The sequence below is a fragment of the Salvia hispanica genome, chromosome 6 (assembly GCF_029641045.1).
Source record: "Salvia hispanica isolate PSC_SH4W2 chromosome 6, Shi_PSC_v1, whole genome shotgun sequence".
In the NCBI taxonomy this organism is placed as follows: Eukaryota; Viridiplantae; Streptophyta; class Magnoliopsida; order Lamiales; family Lamiaceae; genus Salvia; species Salvia hispanica.
This window is the reverse complement of record NC_142697.1, coordinates 40,486,667-40,510,793: the sequence shown is the minus strand read 5'-3', so window position 1 is coordinate 40,510,793 and position 24,127 is coordinate 40,486,667. Positions and strand designations below refer to the sequence as shown.

The following is a 24,127-nucleotide window of genomic DNA, read 5'->3' as shown; positions in this document are numbered from 1 at the left end:
TGCTGCAAAATGGCTTCTAATTTCCATTGCACAATTAAGAGTACACATCACTTTGTTTCATCATCACTTTGATCAAGAAAGCTCAACAAAAAGCCACTAACAATTCTTCTTGCTAAAGGATGAGGGATGTTTCGACACAACCGTCCATCAATATATGCCACTATACCTGACAACACAAACTTCCCCAATCCCCATTTCCACACAAACTTCACCTTTTGTTCATCAATGGCTTTCTCTTCATCTGCCTTTTCTTCATCCCTCCACTTTATTCTGCCGATAACTTTGCCAGAATGTTTCCGCAGCACACGGATCATGAAACTCACAAACAGGTGCTCGCAGAGAGTCAAGATCGTAGGGCCAAGTTTCCACTCCTGTCATGTGACTCGGTTTTAGATGACTGACTCGAAACAAGACAGTGAGTTTGTGCTAGTGAAATTCTAACGCAATTAATGTATCCTCAAAATTCAACAATTTTGCCAACGAAAGGTGCAGCAGCCCAGCCATGCTTATAGAATAGATCCTATTTTATATCTTACAGGAGAGAACATCAACATATCTTTCACTTTACATCTTTAAGCATGTTCCCTTATTGTTAATTTGGAGCCTTTTAACTTTATTTATGCGAAGTTCGAGTTTTCTTACAAAGTGGATCGTGTGTGTCCCTACAAAAGATAGAGCATACGCTTACCCTTTCTCCCCGTATGTGTTGGAGGGAATGACTTGAAGATTCCCCCTTCAACAGTGACTTGCTAGCAAGAAATCCCTTTACACGTTCCATAATCTCATTGATGAGAGAACTGCTTGGAGGAAGGTTTTTTAGAATAACCTACAAGCAAACCAATATTGAAATGTGTCATGGTTAGATACCCTACCGGCCTATCGTAAAGACAGATAGTGGTGAAAGTGGACTGTCAACATTTCTGGATCAATCTATGACAGGCATAAAGAACAATACTGAAGCCACAATGAACACAGACATTTATCCAAGCACCTGACTGGTATGCATTCTAGGCATGACATAACATCATCGACATTACCTGGTTTTCAATGACTCTCACCCTAAGATATTCTTGTTTGTACATCGTATCCAACATTGCTTGAAGATAGCCCTCAATGTATAGCTGCATAGTTTAACATAAAAAGATTTGAGACTGTAAACTCAGCACCCAGAACATAAGTGGATTGGGAGGATGAAATACTTAGAGAACGTTTCTACTGCACTTCAAAGTTGTTTAAGTAAACTTTATATGAAAAAGCTGATTTATAGCAAGCATCACATCCATATATGGTCCCAGGAGAGTAAAATTTTTAACTCCTTTACAAACCTCATCAACCCCGGGACTTCTGTCTAGCTTAATTTTTCGATCTGGGCCACCTTCCATGAAAGCACTACCAAGAACAGATGGTTCCATAGCTAACTTGAGAATTCCTTGGTGAAAACCATTGACCTACAAAATATGTACTTCACACACTTAAGTGCGAGATCCCCAGTTTATGTTTTTGAAATGATGCGAAGAGATCAAGTCTCACCACTCCATTAAAACCATTTGTTTCTGCTCCCCTAAGAATAGAGTCTGATACTTCAGTGACTGCAGCAAATAGCACATTAGACCCAGCTGTTTTTAACTGCAAATGGGACACATGTTGAAATTTTAGTACCATGGAAACTAAAATCAACTACTCTTTCAAAATAGGAGAGAATGACATACTGTCTTTCCCAGATCACCAAAGTAGCGTTTTGTTCCTGAAAAACCTTTGTTGTCTACGATTTTGCTGATCAGCTTGAGAGTGCCTGGTTTCAAAAGGTCCCGAATCAGGCCAGACTCACAAATCACAATGCAGTAATACTAAAACCGATTATATAACATAGATATTGAAAACACAATAAACCAAAGTTCTCTATCTTCTGTAGACATCCAAATGTACTGCACATTTACATAGTCAATCCAATTCAAATGATGACTAGAAAACATAAGGTGCTCTCGAGATAAAACACTGAATATATGCAAGCCATGTTCTTTCTTCACATATAGAACATGAAGCAATAATATTGAGAAAGTTAACATCATGATAGTTGCAAAAGCATATTGAGTGACAAGGAAGTACCCAAGGTTACCCCAGGAACATTAAGCAAGCCGGTTGAAGGATCAAAAAAGACGTCAAGGGAGGATGAAGCAAGATCATCAAATATAGAAGCAAAAGCTGGAGGAAGCAGCGGGCTTCCCTTGGCAATGTAGATAGCTCTCATGGCATACCTATTGAACTTAATTAATATAGGGAAGCCAACTTGTTAAACCAGGAGCGCAGATCAAAAGGTAGAGCACTGTACCATGAATAGTGCTGTGCGCATTTTATAGTCAATTCTTTCAGTGTTATCAAAGCATGTGTTACAAGGACGCCATTGAGTTCAACAGTTTTTCTTTGAATAGCAGGTATCTGAAAGAGAGGAAGATCAGTAATGTAGCACAATATTGAAAACAAAAACAATATACCAGTTACAAGCTAGAGAACGAGAAGAAAAGAAAATGAATTATTCAATAAGTTGCTTTCATACCTTAATCACACTATGGAGTAAAGATCTAAGAGTCTCTTGAGTTGAACTGTAGCTGTAACGTGAGTCCCCAGGAAGGAAGCTTGCTACGATCTTTAATATCATAGAGAAGCACGGATCAGTTGCTTTGTATAGATGATAGTAAGTACTTGTAGCTGATTGATAAAGAATACAACCAAGTAGGATATCAAACCTTTATAGGGTGGACCTCAAAATGATCAAAATAGTACTGACTGGACGTAGTTGAATTACTGAGGGAACTTCTCCAGAATGGAACCATTCTCATCAGTGTATCCTCATCAATGTTCAAGTCGAGAGGCTGCAAAGATGAAGGAATTTGACAAAGCTTATGAAAAGAATGACTCACATTTTATAATAGACACCAAATATTGTGCAAAGCGAATTTCAGAAAATAGAACACATGGCACACGCTTTAACTCCAGAAACTGCATTACCTGAAGCACGATAGAAAGGTACTTTACTTGTCTGACATTATAACTAGTTGGAAGTAAAACTAGTCCAATGTGAAGGACACACTCATTTGTATCAGACTTCTCCAACTGGTGCCTGCGAAGCATGGTGTTGAATGGAGCCCCAGCCCACTTCTCATCCACACTTAACGACTGCATTTATTAGAAACAATGATCAGCAAAGCATATAATCATGAACCCGTACCAAGAGAGAGAGAGAGCAATAATAACGATAAAAATAATAGCACCTGCACTCTGATTTGGCTATAGTTTAGCTGATTGGTCATTATACCATCCCAATTAATTCTTTCAAGCCTCACAATAATTATTGGTGCATAGCGGGACGGGTCACCTAGATTTACCTCCTTCAGAAAATTGTAGCTTAATGTAAGATTAGGAACCAAAGAAATATCAATAAAAACAAAAAAAGAAAGGAATTAAAATCTAGCTCCAGCTCAAAACAGTAAGGCCTGACAAACAAAGGATTTGCCAGTTACATCTATATGAATGAAGAGGGTTGATAAATGTATCCAACAATTCTATAACAGCAGGCCGTATCTGACCCTGAGGAGAGAGCTTTGGTAATCAGCTTTTACCTGACAAGATACTGTTGGCATTCTTTCATTCTCATTCTTCTTTTATTAACTCAAGGATTGGGGTATTTAATTTTACTGAAAAAATGCAATATACAATTTCCATCGGATCAAACAGGTATATTCAGAAAACTAACACAACTGAATACTGAACAATGATGGCCTGCCTAGCACTTCATTATAGTAATTTCTACTCAAAGGATGCATGGTTATTAAGCAAAAGAATTTTTTTCTTTAACTTCTAAGCTTTGTTTCTTTGAACCTTTTTCTGAATAAGCACCTGGACCTTCAATTTTAGTTTTCTTCTGCTTTCATTTTGTTGTATCAAGCATTACCCTTCCATAGTATAAACAAGCCTTTTATACTGAGTTTAAGCACTAAAACATTCAAGAGGTATGAAATAAATTAAAGAAGGGTTTCAAGATACAAAGGTAAAAGTTCAGGGACCTGATTATGAGCTGTAACTCATAATATAACTGATACCGACTATTGCTGATGATTCAATTTGGCTGTGGTCAATCATGGTACTTCAGAGATGGATATATGCATAAAAGAAATGAGTACTGAAATGGCCTTATAGTGAATATTAACCTAACCTGCTTTCCATATTCCAGCAAGTGGAGAGAAAAATAAGAGATTCTCAGCCTCAGTTTTCTGCTGGATCTGAACCCTGTATTCACCTTATGACTACCAGAGAACTCACAAATCCTCAACACTCTTGTGGTACCTTCAGCATATACTTCAAAGCCCACCTTAGCACCCTCCATACTCGTTAACCGACTGTACGTAGTTTGTTTCTGATCTTCTGGCTTCTTCTCCGGTGGTAGATGAAGTCCTAGACCTCTGGTTTGCTTGCTCCGGTAAAATGACTTCCAAGATCGTACCTTATCTAGGTTGATTTCTCGCAATAGATGCACATCTACAGCAAGGAAACAGCATAATCACAAACCCATGTCATTTGAGTTGCATTAACAAGAACAATAAAACACATGTCTGCTTCATAAGAAATAAAGTTAGTTTCTCCATTTGAAAAAAAAATTAAAACAGTGGTTGATTCATCTTCCATCTAAACTATAAAGTAGCTGTTACCCAAGCTTTTCCTCCATCTTTCATATTTGTAATGACTTAGCCTCCAAAGTTGTCTGTAGGAACCCCAGACAGCTAAACATTTGTATACTGGTGAAATGGAATATGGTGGTTTTTTCATTGTAGAACTAGTAATTATGTAACAAACAGTCAAACACTATAATCAAATTTCCCTGCCCAATTGTTCCAAATGTAAATACCACGTTCACCCTGAGTTTTGTATAAGGAATTAAAATCTAGCAAAAGAGTTCTTCTCTATAAATGTCATTTCTATCCATTTCAGAGGGGCCAATCTTAACAAAACAGAGTGATGTTTGCTGAGAACACAAGCTCTTTAATACAACTTCCATGACTGAAGCTAATAAAAATATTAGATGTGTTCAATAATTTTCTTTGTTAAAAGGAATATAATATTATCCTATACTTCGAAATAAGATCCTGCTTTAACAAACTTGTTAAATTGTGACAATAAGACTGTTTTGGTGCTATATTAAACACTCAAGATTTTCTATTTATCCAATACTTCACTACTGATTAAACTGATTTTACAATAAGATCAAACACCCTATCAACTATTAAACCACTACATTGAAACAAAAACATCATTATATCATTCATGTATTTCCAAGAAAAGTCGATGAAAACATTGACCACAACTGTATTGTCTTATACTCAGAACATGAGAATTACCATCAAGTTGAACAACTAACTTATGTGGAAGAGTCAGGTCATCCCAGACATAGTCAATAGTACCTCCAGCTCCTAAAGTCTCTGGCTCTGATGAGCCACCCTGCAAGCATTTGACGCAATTTAGGAATACAAGAACATGTGTAAGCAAAAATCAGAGCGCACTACTGCACGTGATAAAATGGGAAAACTACACATCAGACCTTCTGATAATAAGTTAAAGGGGTATCACGTAAGCAGTTCTCTATTCTATAGGGGAGATTCGTCATTTGTGGCCTGCGGAAATGCAAGACTATGGTAGATGCTTCTTCCACCACATGAACAGCTGCAAATTCACCAATACTGTCTTTGGTGGACATGTTATCTGACTGAGTTTCAGGAAAATCAACAGATTTTCGGAATCTCACAAAAAAACGTCCTAATGAGGCCACACATATTGGTCCCGACCAACAAAGTCCCATCTCATTTGGTCGGAATTGAATGAAAAATGACGAGTCAGTTTGAGATTTTGTATGCTTTTTGAGAATATTATCAATAAAGCTGGTAACTTTCTTTTTTCTCATTACTGTCTTCAGCCTTAAAGCTATCCTCCCTTTACTGTCGATATTGGTAACCTCTTCCATATCCTTTCAAAAAGAGAAAATTTTCAGATCACAACTCAGTTCACCATTATTATTTACTGTTATTGAGTTGTTCGAGTTTCAGAATACCTCCATGTAGCATTGGCGGATAGCAATTACATCATCCGAGTCGTTGCAAACAATATAACGCGAGCTTAACGATACTATATGCGAATCTTTATTGACTGATGCCCTTACAGAAACTGCCAGCCTCACAATATCTTTTGATCCATAAGATTCTTCAGATTCGAGGTCTATCTCTGCAAGCCCTGATAGCACATCCAAGTCCAATGGCGCTTCCAGCACTTTCTCCTCCAGCAACTTTAAATGCAATTTGTGGCATCTAGCATTGGGTAAGGTATATAAAAAAGGTAAATAACATGGTAGTAATATACAGAACTTTACAATGTTTCAGTTAGCTGACTATAAATTGATTTCATCTTCACATCAGAATTTATTGACTGAAAATAAGTTTACTATGCTAAAAAAGTATAAGGTTCTGGTCACAATTTACTAGAGAAATTGTACACATTACACATTTATATTTGGGTCACATCTCATGAAGAAAAATATGGGGAACTTAGTTAATTAGACAGGATATATAAGTTATAGCACGACCATCTTATGTACACTCCATTTAGGTAAAATTAACTGTGTTGCCAACTTTTTAAGGAATATTTTACCATAGTTTCACAGAGTTAATAAAACTTATCAAAGAAATTGAGCAGAAAGTAATTACATAAAAAACAAATTGCTGCCAGAAAAACAGAAAAAGGTTATAGAAAGACATGCAGGTAACAATTATTAGACCAACTTAAGAAATACTTGACTGTTACTCTTGGTTCCAATAAAATATAGACTGGAATCTGGATGGTTGTACAACTTAAGGAACACCAATTTTGTCTTATTGAGCATGGAAAATGGGAACTCTGCCCGTACACTTGAGAAGTTAGTTCGACTTAGTCAAAGAGGTTTCATTTTAAGTACTCCCTCCGTCCCAACTAAGTTGAGTCGAAACTTTTTGGGCACGAAGATTAAGAAATTGTGTTGAAAAGTGATTGAATGTTTTGTTTTTTGTCAGAAAAGAAAATGACTCAACTTAGTTGGGACATCCCAAAAAGGAATACAACTCAACTTTTGGGATGGAGGGAGTACTTATTTAACTGAAAATCAATTATGTACTATCATGGATGTTTCTTTGAAAACATAAGCAACAATGTAATAAGAAGAAATATAGAAGATCGATGTTTACTTTGAGAACCACGATCTGATGGAACGAGGAGGTAAAAATGATCCTATATCTGGAGGAATACTGGTACCTAATCCTTCAACCCTGCCAAAAACAGTTTCTTGTTAGTGATAAAATCAACTATCAATATATTTTTTTTTAAATCTACCAAAAAATGCACGATACCTATATAAAGGCCTCTGGTTAGCCGAAAAACAAAATAATGGCTCATTTGTATCATTCTGCAGTGCATATGGAGTAAAGATATCCACCTAATGAACAAGCCCAACCACTTAGCAAATTTCAGTAAGATATGAACTATATTTTATTTTTCAGTATAAATACCTTTAATGTGCCTCTGAGTCCACGAGACAACCTCAGCATAGCAAAGTACTTTCCGCCACTAAAGTCTAACTCAATGTCCAAATGAGAAATATGTCCTTTTTGCTTTTGTAATTTTCTCACCCAATCACGGCTATTTACTGGTTTACAGCTTGACTCGAAAGAAGTTAATGTCACCACAAAGTAGATAGTATCAGGATTAGCATAAAAATTGACAGCTGATTCAGATGAAATAGTTGCTTGGCTCCATATGTTGTCATTATCTGTAGTGCTGTGTGGATCTGCAACAAGGTGAGATTTGTTCTTAAATATCCAGCAAACTGAATAGAAGCCTCAACAAACTTTTTCAATCCCAAATACCTTTATCAGTCAAGCGGACATGTATCTCTGTGTGCAATAGATTTGCAACCTTAATTGTGGGAAGAATAAAAATCTCCTTCTGCTCTTGCATTGCAACTGGTGAATTTTTATTGCCAGGTGCATGCCCAAAGTTATCTGGGTTTATAACAGGTATTGTCTTTCCAACAGTTTGTATCAGGAAATATACGTTAGAAACAAAACCTTCTTCAGATGCAACAGCACAATTTGCGCTGCTCAGTGAAAATCTAGTCGAGTCAACAGAAAATGCCTTTCGCACTTGATAACTTAGTTTGTCAAATAGCCCAGATAGGCGTATGGACTTCCCACCTTTAAGTTCATCTGACCACTCTATGGATGATTTCTCAAAATTACCCAAACCATCTCCAGAATGTGGTCTAAATGAGAATACATAGTTCCCTGCAGATTAATACTGAATGGGGTGAGTTTCGAGTTCTTCACAATTTGAAATAGAACACACAGGCACTAAATAGAATGGAAAAAAAATAAGTCAAAAGAGAAGTTATATTGATGGACAACATAACCATTTCATAATCTTTGATTTGTTTCTCCCTAAATCACAACTCTATGAACATTGTCAAAGAAAAAATAAAAATATCTATACTTAATTGACTAGAAAACTCTGTGATCTAAGGTGGAGATTTATATCATCAAACTACATATTGTGTTTTCCGTGTTGCACATTGCATCACCAAATTGGATTTCACTTAACAGAATGTCTTAATCAATTGTAAGAAAATTTCCTAAGTTTTTCTTTGTGATACCTCTGCATTAATGTACTAAAATAATGGACAAATAAAGATAAGAGCATACCAACACACAAAGATGTCAATGCTTTTCTCGAACCACCAGTCAAGTTAACAGCGTTAAATGCTGTCATTGTGTCATCCACAGTATCTCCAGCTTTCAATATTAGTGAAGCAGAGTCAGTTCCCTCACTCTGAGACCTTTGCAAACGCAGCTCCATGGTGAAATCAGTTTCATTGTGAATCATTAGTAGAGGAGAGACGGAGATCAATAAGCCATCCTAGTTATATAACAATGCAAACAAAGATAGTAAAATTTATTCTAGTTATACAACAGAATATAATTGTCTCCAAATGTCAGAGTGAGTTCATACCTCAATGCCCTTCGAAATATCAACAACAAGAAAGGGGCCGGGAAAAGATTTGGAGTCTGTACAAGTGGAGAAAAGGGGATTAAATATCAAACTTATCCTTCCAGACCATGAAAAGTAAAGACTGTTACTTGCATTACCAAAAAACCAACCAAATGTCAGCATGATAAATACTTAATAGATAAAACCTCTTCAGGACATCATAATATTTTCGTAATATAATATGTTTTCTAATTTCTATACATAAAAACTCATTATCAAGTTCCATAGGTAATAAACTAAAAAAAAGAGTACATAGGGAAAATGCTTGTAAACCATGCCATGGGCCATCCCTCCTATAACCAATTGGGTTAAAATGGAACCCTATGGACTTCTATCAGTCATTCAGTTGCCATGAAAACTTTTAGAAGGAAAAAAATAGAACCAATTTCAATTTTCAGTTGGTACAGATTTTGAATTCATCAAATTAGTTAATCTTATAAAATCACAGTTCAATGCCCAAAGTCTGCATCTAGGTGTGTGTGTGTGTGAATGAGTATTTTTGTTAATTGCAGATTCGCTAAAATTATTCATGGAAATTTATTGTAACATTTTACCCTTTTCCAGAAAATTCACTCACATCGATTTTGTTGATCTATGCAAAACTAATCTTAATACAAAAACGCGGAACAAAATCATACGGAGGGCATTTTTAGGTCATTGTTAGTTTATTTTTAGGTAATTTTAATAAAGGATGACCTAAAATGATCTAAAAATAACATAAAACCCAGATTTTAGAAAAATGACCTAAAACTGATTAATAATAACCTTCAATGTTTTTGGTTAATTATTGACCATTAGATCACCTAATCCTAGGGCCAAGGTTTAGGCTGCATTTCTAGATTTAGATGCATTCTTGTTTGGATCATCTCCCTATATATGTGTGTGTGTGTGAGAATGAGTTTTTTTGTTAATTGCAGATTTGCTAGAATTATTCATGGCAATTAATTGTACTAACATTTTACCCTTTTTCAGAAAATTCACTCACATCCAATAACTTCTGCTTTACAACTCGTAAGACTGCTACCTTACCAATTATTAGAAAATCTCAGCAATTCAATTATCTCAGAAACAGCAATCGCAAAGTAAGAGTTAGCTTAGAGTACATGCTTCAATGAGGTCACAAGAAGAAACAAGGTGCCTAACCTTGGGATGACATAATCCGAGTCCTCCAAGCAAAATTTCGAGCTTCTAAAAGTGAAAGATGAAGTAGAGAAGTAGAAAGAGCTTTCTGGACAAGTTGTAATGAAAAGAAAGATGCTTCTGGTGGTTGATTTGCCAAAGATAGGTGCCTATGATCATGAAATCCCAATTGTAAAATTAGAGAAAATTTTACAAATATAGTGACAAACAAATATAACGCACAATCCTCCTAAATAAAGGCTACCATAGTCGTTAAAATGAATCTGAATGTTGCGCCTTACATGTAATCATTAAAAGGGCCATCTAGGTTCTTACAACATACATCCAGTTCATAAAATAATCATTGCTGTCATTCTCATCTTTCTGCTAATCCATGGTCACATTTCAAGAATATGTATAAGTGCTGAACCATAGAAGACTCGACTATTATATTTTCACAGGATATGAACTAAGTACTGGGCATTTATACAAGCCTTGAAAGTTGGATGGACCACCTTAAGAATATGGTGGCAGACTGCCTCGAAGATATTGATGCATCCTGACTATCATAAAACTGACAAAGAAGGGTCAAGCCAGACCGGTTTTCAACCTGCCATCTAAAAACATTAATTGTACATCGCTAATATACAGGGGTAAAAAAAGAGGCCATAGTCAAACTCGCATTTCATGGAAAATGTAAAGCAGAGTGAGGTATTTATGGAAGATCAGATAACTGAGACCTAGACCTAAAAATTAATAAAACAGAGCATGCAGTAGAATATAAACTCATAAAAACTAAAAATCTTGCTGTAAAATTGACATGAGTCCAATACACTCCTTTTCAGTCAGAATTGCTAGTTCAGCACCTTAGGGAAAACTTAGAAAATGAAAATTGGCCTAGACCTTTCATCTACCACTAGGCTTCAATCCTCACAAATAATTAGTTAGAAGATCAACAGAATAAAAATAGTCACCAAGAATCAACCTAGAGTTATAAGCGAGTCATCGTAGAGTTATAAGGTAAAGTAACAACTCATTTGTACCAGGTTTTCATTCGTACCAGGTTTTGCACATACTGACATGCGAAGCTTTATCAGAAATACACCAAATAATAAACCATCACTCATATTAGAACAAAGAAACTGCAACAAACTCAAGTAACAACTCTTGCATCTCTATGTGTTTCCCAAATTAATCTCACAAGTACATTCAGAAGAATATGTTAGCCATTCATTTCTTCCCTTTTTATCAAGGATTCTACCAATTTATCTACAACCAAAAATTCAAATTCAAGATTATCAGGTTTTTGGAAACGAATAAAGTTCTTCTGCCAACCATGATCTCTAATTAAACCAAGGTGTTGTAGACAGCGCCTCAATTTGCATCCCCCAGAATATTCATCTTTAAAAAGAATAAGTTCAAATATTTGATCGGAAATTAAGGAGTGAGATGGGAAACACCAAATCCAATTGGGTATATGGAAAAGAATATATGAGGAGAACCCATAATTCATTGGGATTATCGACCTAACCAAAATGGAAAGACAAGGAATGAGAATTGGGGGACTGTTTCTCCGCTTCTACTGGATCTTAAGTCTTAACTTGCTAAATAAATGTTACTCTTATCTACGCATTTATTTCTTTGCCATGTACAAAATACTTATCATCAAGATACACTTGATTCCCCAAAAAAATTGGGAAGTACCAAACAACGTTTAGAATATCTGTGCATGGAGAAAGAAAAAAGAGACAACTATATCATATTCTTGATCACCACAGAAATTAGGGGAGTTGAAATTGCTACAAATCAAAAGGTGGAGGTGTTATTGAAATAATGAAATGTATCAGAACTCCTGTTGAAAACTCAAAATAAGTCGAAAGTCATAATTTTTTAGGCAATTAACCTGAAAAGAAACCATAGTTATGGGAATAAATTAGTAAACAAATTTCTATGTTCAAGAACTAGACATGGAATAGTATCCTATCATGATTTCAACGAAGAAAGACAGCTTATCTAATTATTTATGCCAAGAAGGCTTGTGCTAAAAAACCTTGCAGCAATTGGCTAGAACAAGAGAGCTTTTGACTGCGTAAGGACCAGCCAAATTCAACTTCCCGACCACAAACAACACGATATCCAAGGAAAGCTCGGTTAGCGATATAGTCACCTGCCAATGCATTAAAATACGTTTTATATTGAAAACATCTGTTGCTTAAAAAAGAATTGAAGAACCAAGTGGCAAACCTCCTTAAAATTAGCAAAGAAGCGACTAGGCCCTCCATGAAGAGGACTTTCAGCACCCTGAATGACTAACTTCTGCGAATAGAAAGCGCAGATTTTAAGTGGTTGAATAAATTCCTTCCTGCAATCACAAATAATGTAATGTTAAGCATCTAATAAGTGCTAAAAATGCACAAGAATATTGCTGCAAAAAAAAATGGATACGAGAGGAAATCTAATTCAAAATGTTCACCACGAATTTTGCTGGCCATCAAAGTAATAGAGAATAACTTCAAATCTGTCCATAATCCTGACTTTAACATCTGATATATGTATTATTGTTTGATTAGGCATGATGCATCCCTGCAGTAACGGGAACTTTTCCTCAGTTTCTGAAAGCTCATGGACAATTGTTAGAGTAACCTTCCCCACATTAACCGTGATTGCCATGAGGTTCCCATTTGTCATTAACAATCCCATGTCAGTGACATTTGAATCACTTTGAAGATTTCCAGCCTCTGTCGAACCTTCTTCCTCTGATACAGGAGTGGCGCTGGAAAGCCCCTCTGTAATAAACCTATTGGGTGATAAACTATTACGTACTGAACCAAGGTCATCAAACACTTTCCACTTGAATAAATTTCCTGGTTTGCTGACAAATTCAAGCATGCCATCTATAAAGGCCAATGCACAATCATTTTTCTTATTCACAAGGTGGAACGCCCTTTTAGATATATATGTAGAAGATTCCAACCCAACAGCATCTTCATAAGCATCAGGTTTAAAGGGAAGCATTTCCCAGAGTGAAGACCCACTACCACTAGAACAGACGTCAACAAATTTTGATCGTGGTTGGCAACTCAACCGCAATGGTTCCCCGGAGTTGTCTTTAGCATACAATGAAATTAGGGAAAAATGCTGAATGTGTGATCTCCATCTCCCTGGCTTCTGATAATTTACCTAAACCAATATCCAACAGAGAAATTGTGTGATAACACCAAAAAGGTTGTCGGTCAACCCACAGGGTTGAAGAACCATGCAAAAGAAATCAAGTCATGCAACAGAATAAAGATGAAGCCAAATGAGATGCCAGTACATCTAGTAAACATTGTCAATACTACTGGATTGCTTATCCAATCAAGAAAACTTCCCTCATGATAGCATGGTTGTAACTATAGACTACAAGGCACTCCAAGTAACACTTGGTTAAGGAAATAAAAGGCATATTGGTTCATCAAGGTTGTAACTAGCTATAAAGTTAGGAATAACGATAGATGTTTGACTAATATAGAAAATATACACAAAGGACAAAACATTATCACACTAAACTAATCGCAGTGAATTAGGCCAACCTGACACACTTCCTCTTTCAGGAGAAGTTAACTGTTCAGCAAACATTTACAGTATTATTCCCAGTACAGGGAGAAAAAAAAAAGTAATTTTGCCGCTCCGCATGAAAGAAATTAAACATCAAAAGAAAATTAATGATAGTCTAAAGATGGGACCTATATCTCCCTATTTGACGAATGTATAGCATGTTCTGTTTGATTAATAAAAAAGGTACACAGATAAGTAACAATGGAGAAATATATAACAGTGTGCTTTCATCTAGCCATGTAACAGAGGCTATGATGGAACCATTACTTTGTCGTCTGTCAGTCCAACATCAATTAGGCATCAATCCCCTACTACAGCTATTCAGGATCACTACACAACAAACATAACCATATGAAATTTAATATTAGTTCAAATGAAGCCAACCTCATATGTAGAGCCTCAAAAGAATGTAGCCAACTAAAGATCAAAGCATTTCTAAATGCATATATTGAAGAAGACTACAAATGCTAATGCAAAGCAAATGGTGGATTTTAATAAGTCTGCTGACTTAACTAGGAATCCTCAGAGAATATCTTTCCTCTACATTAAAATATATACCAGCTCAAATAAAAAGGTGCAAAAGAAATTTGAAATATTGGTGTCAAAGCATCTTACCCTGAAAAGTGCACGCTCTCCCACCAGTGAATAATGGACTTCTCCAGATATATCATATCCACTTTGCACATCTCTAACTGTGACATACATGTGTTCGTCGACATCTTGGATGGCAACAATTGTTCCTGTAGAAGTTGCATGGATATCTTAGTTCGAGTTTTGACTTTGAAAGGAATATTTTAAACAAAATGGGAAGACAACAATTACCATCAGGAACCATTTCTTCCATATTTCCCTCTGGTTCTTGGCTATAGGACCAGCGCCTGGAGTCCACATTTGAGGTTCCCTCCCTTCCCAAAAAGTTGGAGAAAGATTCCAAAGAAGAAAGCATCATCTGTTCAAATGAATAGGAAAGGGCCATAGCATACAAATTATAGAAAGTTCCAAGTGTGGCTTGTTTATCATCAAATCCTGCTCAACATGATTTTCAGAACATATTGAAAGCTCATGAGCACAATTGAGTCTAAACAAGCCTGCTTAATATTTGAATACAGGTATTCATCATTTCCTCCATAGTTATAGTAAATTATTTTATTCACAAAAAAATAACATATATACAAAAATCCAGTACCTTCTGATAACAAACAAGGTTGATTAGAAGATACTACATATCAATATTAAAAATTTGTAAAATATAGTGACTATATTAAGTAAAAATCAGTGATAAGTATATAGTGACTATATACATATCACTGATTTTCATAAATTTGTACATCCATAGAATATTTAAGTAAGGGCTAAAAAGTCACTATATAGTCAGAGTTCAGGCTATAATTCAAGTATAACCATGGAATATTTTCAGATCAGTTTTCACCTAGAAATTCATCAAAGACTTACATTTATTTCATGCAGAGAGATGGTCACATCAAACTGGGATATACAACCACTGCCAACCCAAATGTCATTTGAGCATGGAGGATCAGAGCAGTTTCTTGTTGCAGGTCTCTCTGCCTCTAGGGAATACTGCAACTCTTTCATTATATACTTTTGACAACTCATAGTATCAACATGAGAACTTCTTATAGGGATTGAGGTACTTGGTGGATTAGCATCAACCTCTGACTGAATTGTATTTTTATAGTGGGGAGAGATCGATGAGCCCTTTCTTATAAACCTGGGAACTGAATCATCAGGAGAGATAGAAGAAAAAGAACTTTGAATAACCTTTAGATTATGTCCTAGGTCCTCATCTCTGAATTGAGAAAGCAGAGAAAACTTGGAATCCCTGATTGCGATTTTTCTCACTGTATTTAACACTTCAAGGTTTATATGAAAGTCAACCTCAAGTAGAAGTTCCTGGATTCTGCCTGCATCGTTGTTAAAACTAGCTTATCATATTCAGACACAATATTTGAAAAAAAAAGGATCGCACGATGGAAAGAAAGAAAAGAAGAGCCGGGAGGAAGGAGAGAGAAAGAAATTGGCGAGAATGTACCAGATTCATGCCTCTCCACAAGAATGAGAGACAAATGCAAAATACTCACGCATAATGCATCCAGACCATCTCTTGCTGCTTCTTGACATTGGACTTGCTGACGGCTTATGCAGGGGTTACCAGCTACAGAAGCCATTTTGCTGATATCTTGTGCAGCTGTAAATTTACCAGACGGTCGAAGTTTTGAAACCCATTGGTAGTACAGAGTAAAGCATTCGTTGAACATTGTCACAGCTTTTGCTTCAAGTAACATGGAACCACCCTGTTAAAAAGCACATCAAAGTCTATGAATTTAAGTTCAGATAATCAATTATACAAGTGAATAATTCACTTAACTAGGAAGAAGAAAAATTGAGAAGCTCATCTGTAGCACGACATAAACAAAAATCTTCTGTATAGAAGGCATAACACCTTGCATTCACAAGAGATTGCCTGGAATTCACCACCAACAGAAAAAGCAGCATTGAATTCCTCAAAGTCATGGACCAAAATATCTTTTAATGGGCATCCAGCCATATAAATTTGAGAAATAACAATTTTCACGGACAGCCAATGATCATGCAGACTTTCAGTGCCATGAGATCTAGGTTCAACAGCTGTATAGAACAAGCTTGTAGATGGCACAGCTTCATCAAGGTTTCTCAAGCAGAAACAAAATTTGATATGAGAAACTGATGCTTCAGTCAAAAAATCCAGAGAGCGTAATAGATTTTTAAGCTCAGATTTATCTGAAGATCCATGAAACTCAGCCAAATATCTGAATATGATACATCGAAATCCAATTGTATCAATTGTAACATCCATGTCCTGTCCTTTGGAAATAAACTCCATCACTGAATGCTTCATAGTGATGTAAATTCCGTTGTGGGAAATGTCATTTGAGGACGCCCTGTTGCCAGCTTCTCTATCAGTTGGCAAGGTGTTTGTATAGGTCTCAGAAATGTAGCTTTTCCGAGACTTATGAAGAACCATGTCAAGCGAGTTAAGCTCAAGTTTTCCATTTAAAAAAACTTTAGGGTATGTAACATGGGATCCATGATTTCTGCTAACCGAGAATCCGCTCTCAGATTCAAAACGAGTTATATCTCTTCCTGATGCTGCTTCACGGCTTAAATCACGATCAGAAAGATTCATCCGCAGGGCACGTGACTCATATAATACTCCAAAAACAACCTGGAAAAGAATATGTCATTAAAGAAGAAAATATCATAACTCAACATAATAATCAAGATCATAGAGGAACTTCTTTTATTATTATTGGGTGGAAAACATAAAAATTTTAACAGGAAAAGAAGTTCGACTAAGGGATGAGTCATCCATTCATCCTAAATACCATCCTACTGAGTAATACAACTCCAATGCTTAGCCAAATCTGAAATAAGACAGAAATGACCAGACCCCCCAACCGAAAGTAACATTCTTGTTTTTTGCCTATCACGGTGCATTAGCAACGTCAAAGGCAGAAGACAAATACAATCATAGCATAGGATAACTTTTAGAACTTCCATTAAATCATCTCTAGAGAAAGCTATGCACTTAACGTTTCCTAGATACTGCTAAAAGTTAGATAGATGGCTGAGCTGTTTTTATTGAAGATAAAAAAAAATGGAGCAATAGATTGTCCCTCTTCAGGGGGTATTGAACATATGTTCATAGTTTTGCAAAATTATGACATCTTCTAAATTCCACTAGACATGGATAATGTAGATTTATTCTTCTAAGAGAAGCTGCTTCCAAGCTCAACAAAGTCTTTTTTTACATTGATTTCAAGTGTTATTACTGAATTTGATATATTAGTTGAGATTTTCCAAAATTAAAGCTCAAAATATTTTCTGAGACTAAAATGCAGAAAAAAAACTAGTAAACCAGCGCCTGTTGAAAACTCAAGTGCCTCCTAGGTACTTAAGGTGTTGGCTGCCAGCGTAGCACCCAGCATACGCATTGCAAGCTTATAGAATATTGGTTTCAATAGAAAGCAACTATGTAAGTACAAAAGATAAACCAAATAAAGATATAATAGTATCATGGTATATGACAAGTGGAGGCACAAAATTCCAACTTTTATACCAGTTGAATATGGGAGACGAATCACCTTTGTCAGAACATGCAACTCATCCAAAAACATTAAACAGGAAAACCCTGTACCCACCCAATGAAGAGCCGCTGAGACAGAAATGAGTGATGTACCAAGTGCATAATGATCCTTCCTGCCATACATAAGATGGATGTCAAATCAAAAAGACCTCTTATTGAATCTATGATTGCCAAAATATATATGAGTAACACAATGAACTCTTACTAAAAAAGTTCTGCATTAGACTAAAATATGCTTCAATAGAAATTGGAAGGACAGATGAATTTTCACCTTAAGAGATGTCTTCCTAAATAGTGATGTATGAATATGATTCTCCCACATCAGCAATCTTCAATAAATTAAGTTATTATAGAAGATTAAGTGCAAGAACTAACTACTCATGCTGCCACTAAAGAGGATAGGTTAACTCTATATACAGTTAAAAGTCAAATCTTTGCCTAAGCAAGATAACACTCCCTCCATCCCAAGGAAGATGACCCATTCCTTGGGCAGCACGGGATTTAATGCAACTTTATTTTGTATGTTAAGTGGAAAGAATAAGAAGAAAGAGGGAATAAACCAGTGAAAAAAGTGTTTCCATTTTTAGTGATGGGTCATCTTGGTTGGGACAAACCAGGAGACAAACCAAAAAGGAAAGTGGGTCATCTTCGGTGGGACGGAGAGAGTAATTATAACTTTGTTGGGTTTTGGAGGGCGGACCGGACATGAACATATTATGGAGTATTCTCAGGAGAGAATAAAATAGCAACCACTATATTAAGCAGTGGATGTGTGATGTGATTGAAAAGACCCTCTTGCGGTATCATACACAAGTTCTAATCATGAACTGTGTACAGTTCAGGCATGAAAGCAGTTTGGATGCATAGGGAAGATGATATTACCTCACATATTTGAGCTTTGCAGTCGTTGGCCTCAAGTCTATAATTTGGTTTTTTTTGCTCTCAGTGCTCTCATCAGTGTAAGCCTTCAAACCCTCAAAATTTAAGTATGCGCAGAGTGAAGTCTTCTCTTGACAGCTGTAAGCTCCGTTCCCTGAGTCAGAGTTGCCAATTTCTTGAGGTTCTATAAGCCCGGGGCTCTCTGGTCCAATGTCACTTAATAACCCAGCATAATCTTTAACATTTGGTGATACGAGAAGTTCAATATTGCATATTTCAAAAGAGAGCCGTGTGACTGAGTGGCTTGGGTTCGCTGCACTAGGATGGAAATGATTGTTTGACAAAGATATCCCAAAAGTAGGTCCAGCAAAGAGAGCCCCAATTTGAACATGCTTTGCAGAAAGTATTCGAGGAATGTCCATCCTAATTTTGTTTGAAAATGATGCAAATTTACTGCTCAAATAACTCACTGGTTGATCCTGGATGGTGGTTTCTGAGACATGCAAAACAATCTCTCTCCTTCTATCAAGGGCACAATGTAGGCATCTAAGAAGTACGACAGCTGATGCAAAGGAATAATATTCCAGGTTAAAATTCAGTTTACCAACAATAAGGCTACAATCTACCTGAGAGCCCGAACCACTGGTTCCTTTGTCAATTAAACAGCTCCACATATTACAAAGAAGCCATGGAGGGAGCTTATTTGGTATATTTTCTTTTTCAGACGTTAAAAATAAGTTCTTCCATTTCGACCACAAATTTCCAAGAAGACAATCTAACTGAGGAACTGAAGTTCTAGCAACATCATCTATATCATCTCCATCTTCAGAAACAGCTTCAGGAAAATTAATAATTTGAGAAGGCTCGGCTCGTATAATAATCTGTCTTTGATCAGTTTCCATCCTCTGTTGTTGTTTCAGGCGACTACTTGCACCAGCTTTTGCAGTCAAAAAGGAGTGGACATTCAAGCATCCGGTGGAAAATGTAAGAGAATTTTCAGATATTCTTTCCAGATATCTTATGAATAATTCATCTACAGAAAACCTGAATGAGAGTAAGTCTTGATATGAAAACCCCATGTTTGAAAATGTCTTTGCATGAACAGAAGACTGTAAGGCATCATCCGCAGATATACTTGCTGAAATTTCTTGAACTTTTAAGGTTACACTTTTATGTAGAACCAGATTTTCACTAACAAAGCCAGAATGAAGGCTAGTAGCACAAAAAAGAGCCAGAACTTTGTCCAAAAAGAACACCCTCATCAGTGAAACTAACAAACTGCCTATTGTGCTCAAAATGAGCAAAAGCAGCCGATGCAATGTTGAGGGAGTCCTGGTGGACTGGAACTTCCTTTCAAGACTGCTTGACAACACTTTTTCGCGACTTATTCTCCTTGCCACTGCAATTTCCTCAGAAGGCAACTCATTTTCAATTTCAGCCATCGACTTCCACTGTGATCTCACAGATTTTGAATACCTTGTGTCATGGAACATCAAAATAGCTGACCTTCTCATCACTTCATCGGAAGGATATCCAACTTGTAGAAGTATACTGTGGTAGGTAGTACTATATTTCAGCCATAGCAATGCACTTCTAACTACATTGACCAATGACAACTTAGAAGTTGGAAGCAGAGAACTAATTTTGTTTGCCACTATATTCCAAAGCTGCCTCCCAGGCCTGGTACATTTGTTCTCTCTGGACAAGTGGCCATATAATAACATTATAACAGAGAGATCTGCTGGGGAAAATATAAAATTTAATGCTGGAACATGAAAAGATAAGTTCATGGACTGAAGGTTATTCAAATTAACTAATACAGACATATTGGTTGCAGGAAAAACAGTGGTTCTGCGATTTTGGTGGTTTAATGTAATTTCAAAACCATTAAAATCAACATCAAATGAACTCTCTTCAAAAGGCAAATAAAATGACTTCATGAACCCTTTAATGAAGCATCTGTGGCCTAAAATCTGTGATGCTGCTCCAAATTTTTTCAAGTACAATGAGCACAAGGCCCCATCATATATGCAAGGATATTGCAGAAGTACATTAACATCCTCCAACAGCAATTGACAATGTCTAGTTACAGTATTCCATAAGGAATCTCTCCATGTTCTGGTGCTAATGTCCGAAATCTTTTTAATAGCATCATGCAGGGCACAACCCTGAAACACAGCAAGGATATGCAAATGATACTTTGCTTCAAATATTATACATGAATGAGAAATTTCAAAGCATATTCTGAGACAACTAAGAGGACTGAGTAAAGTAAAGCTATGAAATATTAACAGGTGTGAATATTGTTCCATAAAAGTCATTCTAATTGGAGAATGATGAGTCAAATGAGTCTTCAGCATAAAAAAAAAATATTTGTGCTTCGCGGAACTTAAGCTCGTTTCTATAGAACAACATCATTCCCAGTGAAATCCAAGAGAAAGGTATCAAGGTTCTTTGTTTCCCTTTGCTTGCCCTCCCTGCTAAGTGCTAACTAAATGAAGATCACATAGACACAAATAGCTGTTGCTTTCTCTTAACACTCATGAATTTTCAGATATACCTATCGCAAAGGAGCATTCGTCTACAAAAGTAATCTGAGCCAAAATCCTCAAACTTCTAAAACAAGGTAGCAAATGACAGTACTAGAAGTGACACTTCATAGATTTATCAATGGGACCAACAACAGGAAACGATCATCAAGTAATATTACCACTTCCATATTGCAGAAGTAAAACAGTGCATCTCTACTTAACAGCCAAACATTTTTCAAACCAACACATTGCAGCAACATTTCAAAAGATAAAGTCAGAAAGAGCAAATATGTGATTAGAGTACCTCAGGATCAATATCCTTAAGGACCTTATTCCTTTCCTCCGCCAAGGTATCACTCATCTTCCGCCTCAACCTCCACCTCAGCCCTCCCTCATCCTCCTCCTCCCTTTTTTATCCCAACACCACAACCAAATAGAAAGGAGAAAATTCAATCAATCAAACTATCAAACCAAACAGAAAAGTAAACAAAAATTCAATAACACGTAAACCAGTACCCAAGCGATAGAACGACGCGGACGCCGCGCACTACAAGAGTGAATGCGGCAGAGGAAAACGGGGTGAATTGCAGGCTGACGTGGTCGACGGTGACTTCCTTGAAGCAGAATTTGGAGGGATCATCCAGCAATTCGTTGAGCGCGGAGGTGTCAAAGGCGATGTTGGTGAGGGCGCCGTTTGAGCGGAGAGGGCCGAATTTGAGTTGGAGTTCGTGGTGGCCTCGCAGCCACGGCTGCAGCAGAGCTGCAAGTTTCCGTTGAATAAAATCGTTGAAAAACATTTTTCCCTCTTTTATTTTAGTCTGTATTTGGCATTGCGGGAGATGGTGGAGCGAATCGAGAATTGAGGTTTCTTGAATTGAGAGGAAATGTGGAAAGAGGTGTGGATAATTGAACGATCAAAGTTGTAACGGCATCGCTTTCTGTTTCTGGATTCTTGTCGTATGAAGCTGACTTCTGAGTTTCTAGCTAAATCGTTGAAGATAATTGATACAGTAAAATCACAAATTGATAAGTGGATTTTATTTTATTCTTTATTAAAAATTGAAAATACTAGTATTTCATTAGAGCATCTCTAATGGCGGACGTCGCGGTAGGACGTCGCCGACGTCCGATCGGACGTCCGCCGTAGTGGGCAGGATGGGCGCCCATGGCCCACGCCCATCCCCACCGCCCGTCGGATGGGCTCGCCCGTCACCCCCACGGGCGGGCGGACGTCCGCCGTAGTGGCGACAGTCGGACATCCCACTCGGACGTCCGAGTTTTTAAACTTTTTTTTTTTAACTCTATAAATAGGGCTCGTTGAACTTCATTTCATTCACACCACTTGTGTTGACAAGTTTCTCTCTCTAAATCTACAAATTTCATTTCTACTACAATGGAGTACAATAGGAACTCCCCCACCATGAGCGGAGGAAACACACCCACGATTCCCACCGGAACGGCGGAAAACTTTGCAGGGATGAATCCCCAAATGGCAGGGATGAATCCCCAAATGGCGGGGACGGCGGGAATGACTCCCCAAATGTTCCACAATATGTACCAGTGGATGAGTTAGATGGGTGGGATGATGCCCGGGGCAGCGGGGATGGGCGGTATGCTGCCAAATATGGCGGGGATAGGTGGGATGATGCCAGGGGCAACGGGGATGGGCGGTATGCCGTCAAATATGGCGGAGGTGGGTGGGATGATGCCCGGGGCAGTGGGGATGGGCGGTACGCCGCCAAATATGGCGGTGGGTGGGTCGATGCAGCACAGGAGCCCGAGGACGCCTAGGGAATCTGTCTATCGCCCATATATAGATTTGTTGGCCGTGATTCCCCTAGTTCTGTTCCGGAGACTCAGTACGCCGGCATCGAGACTTTCTCTTTTGAGGAGCTGGGAGCAGAGTTGGGGCTATCGCCAATCCGTGAGACATCCTATAAGGCGGAGCCTGCTGCAAGGGGCAGGAGCAAAGGCAAGGGCAAGGCCAGGGGTGGGGGTAAGGGCAAAGTCCCGAGCTCTTCCTCGCACACGGGGGCAGAGGAGGAGGAGGAGGGTGAGGAGGAGGCGGAGAGGAGGACGATCTGGACCGTGTGGGAAAATGCCGCGCTTGCGAAGGCCTGGGTCGGTGTAGTAGAGGATCCCTATGTCGGGCTGAACCAGTATGTTGACCGATTGTGGCTTCGCATTAGTGAGGCCTACCTCATATGCAAACCGTCTGAGGCGAAGCCTCGCACTTCCGAGCAATTCCGGAAACAGTGGCTTCGGTTGAGGCCTAAGCTCAGCCGTTTTGCCGCCCTCTACCAAAACAATATGCGCATGGCAACCAGCGGCATGTATGAGGATGATGTGAAGAAACGAGCTTGGCCCAGTACCCCAACAAAGAATTGAAGTTCAAAGAGTTTGACCAATAGGAGGCCTTTCTCGTGGTCAGGGAATCGCAAAAGTTTGTTGTGGGTGTCGACTCGGTGTGGAAGAGGACGAAGATCAACTCTTCCGGTGAGTACAGCAGCAGTGTTGGTTCGCACGAGCTCCCCGAAGCCGAGGAAGTGGCCCCGCTACCACCATCAGACTCTCGCCGCCGTCGTCGCTCGATGGGGCAAAAGGCTGCGCAACGGATAGTGAGGGGAAGCGACAGCTACAGCGGGTCCTACGAGGTCGAATCGGAGGCCCCAGAAGGCCCAGGTAACGACCGTCTCGCCCGCGCGCAGCTAACGAAGACCCTGATGCAGAGCATGAGTAAGTG

General features: G+C 38.0%; 1 protein-coding gene across 2 annotated transcripts; it reads right to left on the bottom strand.

The window, feature by feature from the left end:
* LOC125208015 (vacuolar protein sorting-associated protein, putative (DUF1162)) lies at nt 1–22,358 on the bottom strand. 2 transcript variants are annotated; one of them, XM_089061333.1, is made up of 36 exons: nt 21,901–22,358; nt 21,689–21,791; nt 18,857–21,021; nt 17,973–18,087; nt 16,292–17,053; nt 15,881–16,142; nt 15,283–15,752; nt 14,653–14,779; nt 14,446–14,570; nt 12,707–13,413; nt 12,478–12,595; nt 12,284–12,400; nt 10,749–10,843; nt 10,258–10,403; nt 9,076–9,131; nt 8,769–8,982; nt 7,938–8,354; nt 7,581–7,858; nt 7,422–7,507; nt 7,260–7,340; nt 6,098–6,350; nt 5,591–6,013; nt 5,391–5,490; nt 4,211–4,533; nt 3,270–3,386; nt 3,007–3,174; nt 2,745–2,870; nt 2,555–2,644; nt 2,330–2,436; nt 2,107–2,255; nt 1,710–1,792; nt 1,531–1,626; nt 1,326–1,448; nt 1,038–1,121; nt 689–826; nt 1–371 (listed from the first exon to the last, which is right to left on the bottom strand). In XM_089061333.1, exons 1-36 carry the CDS (start codon nt 22,179–22,181, stop codon nt 48–50), a joined length of 9,429 nt encoding a protein of 3,142 aa, XP_088917459.1. In that variant the 5' UTR covers nt 22,182–22,358; the 3' UTR covers nt 1–47. The 2 variants fall into 2 exon arrangements, with proteins under 2 accessions (XP_088917459.1, XP_088917460.1); XM_089061334.1 differs by having other exon boundaries at nt 18,030–18,087.
* Nucleotides 22,359–24,127: the final 1,769 nt, after the last annotated feature.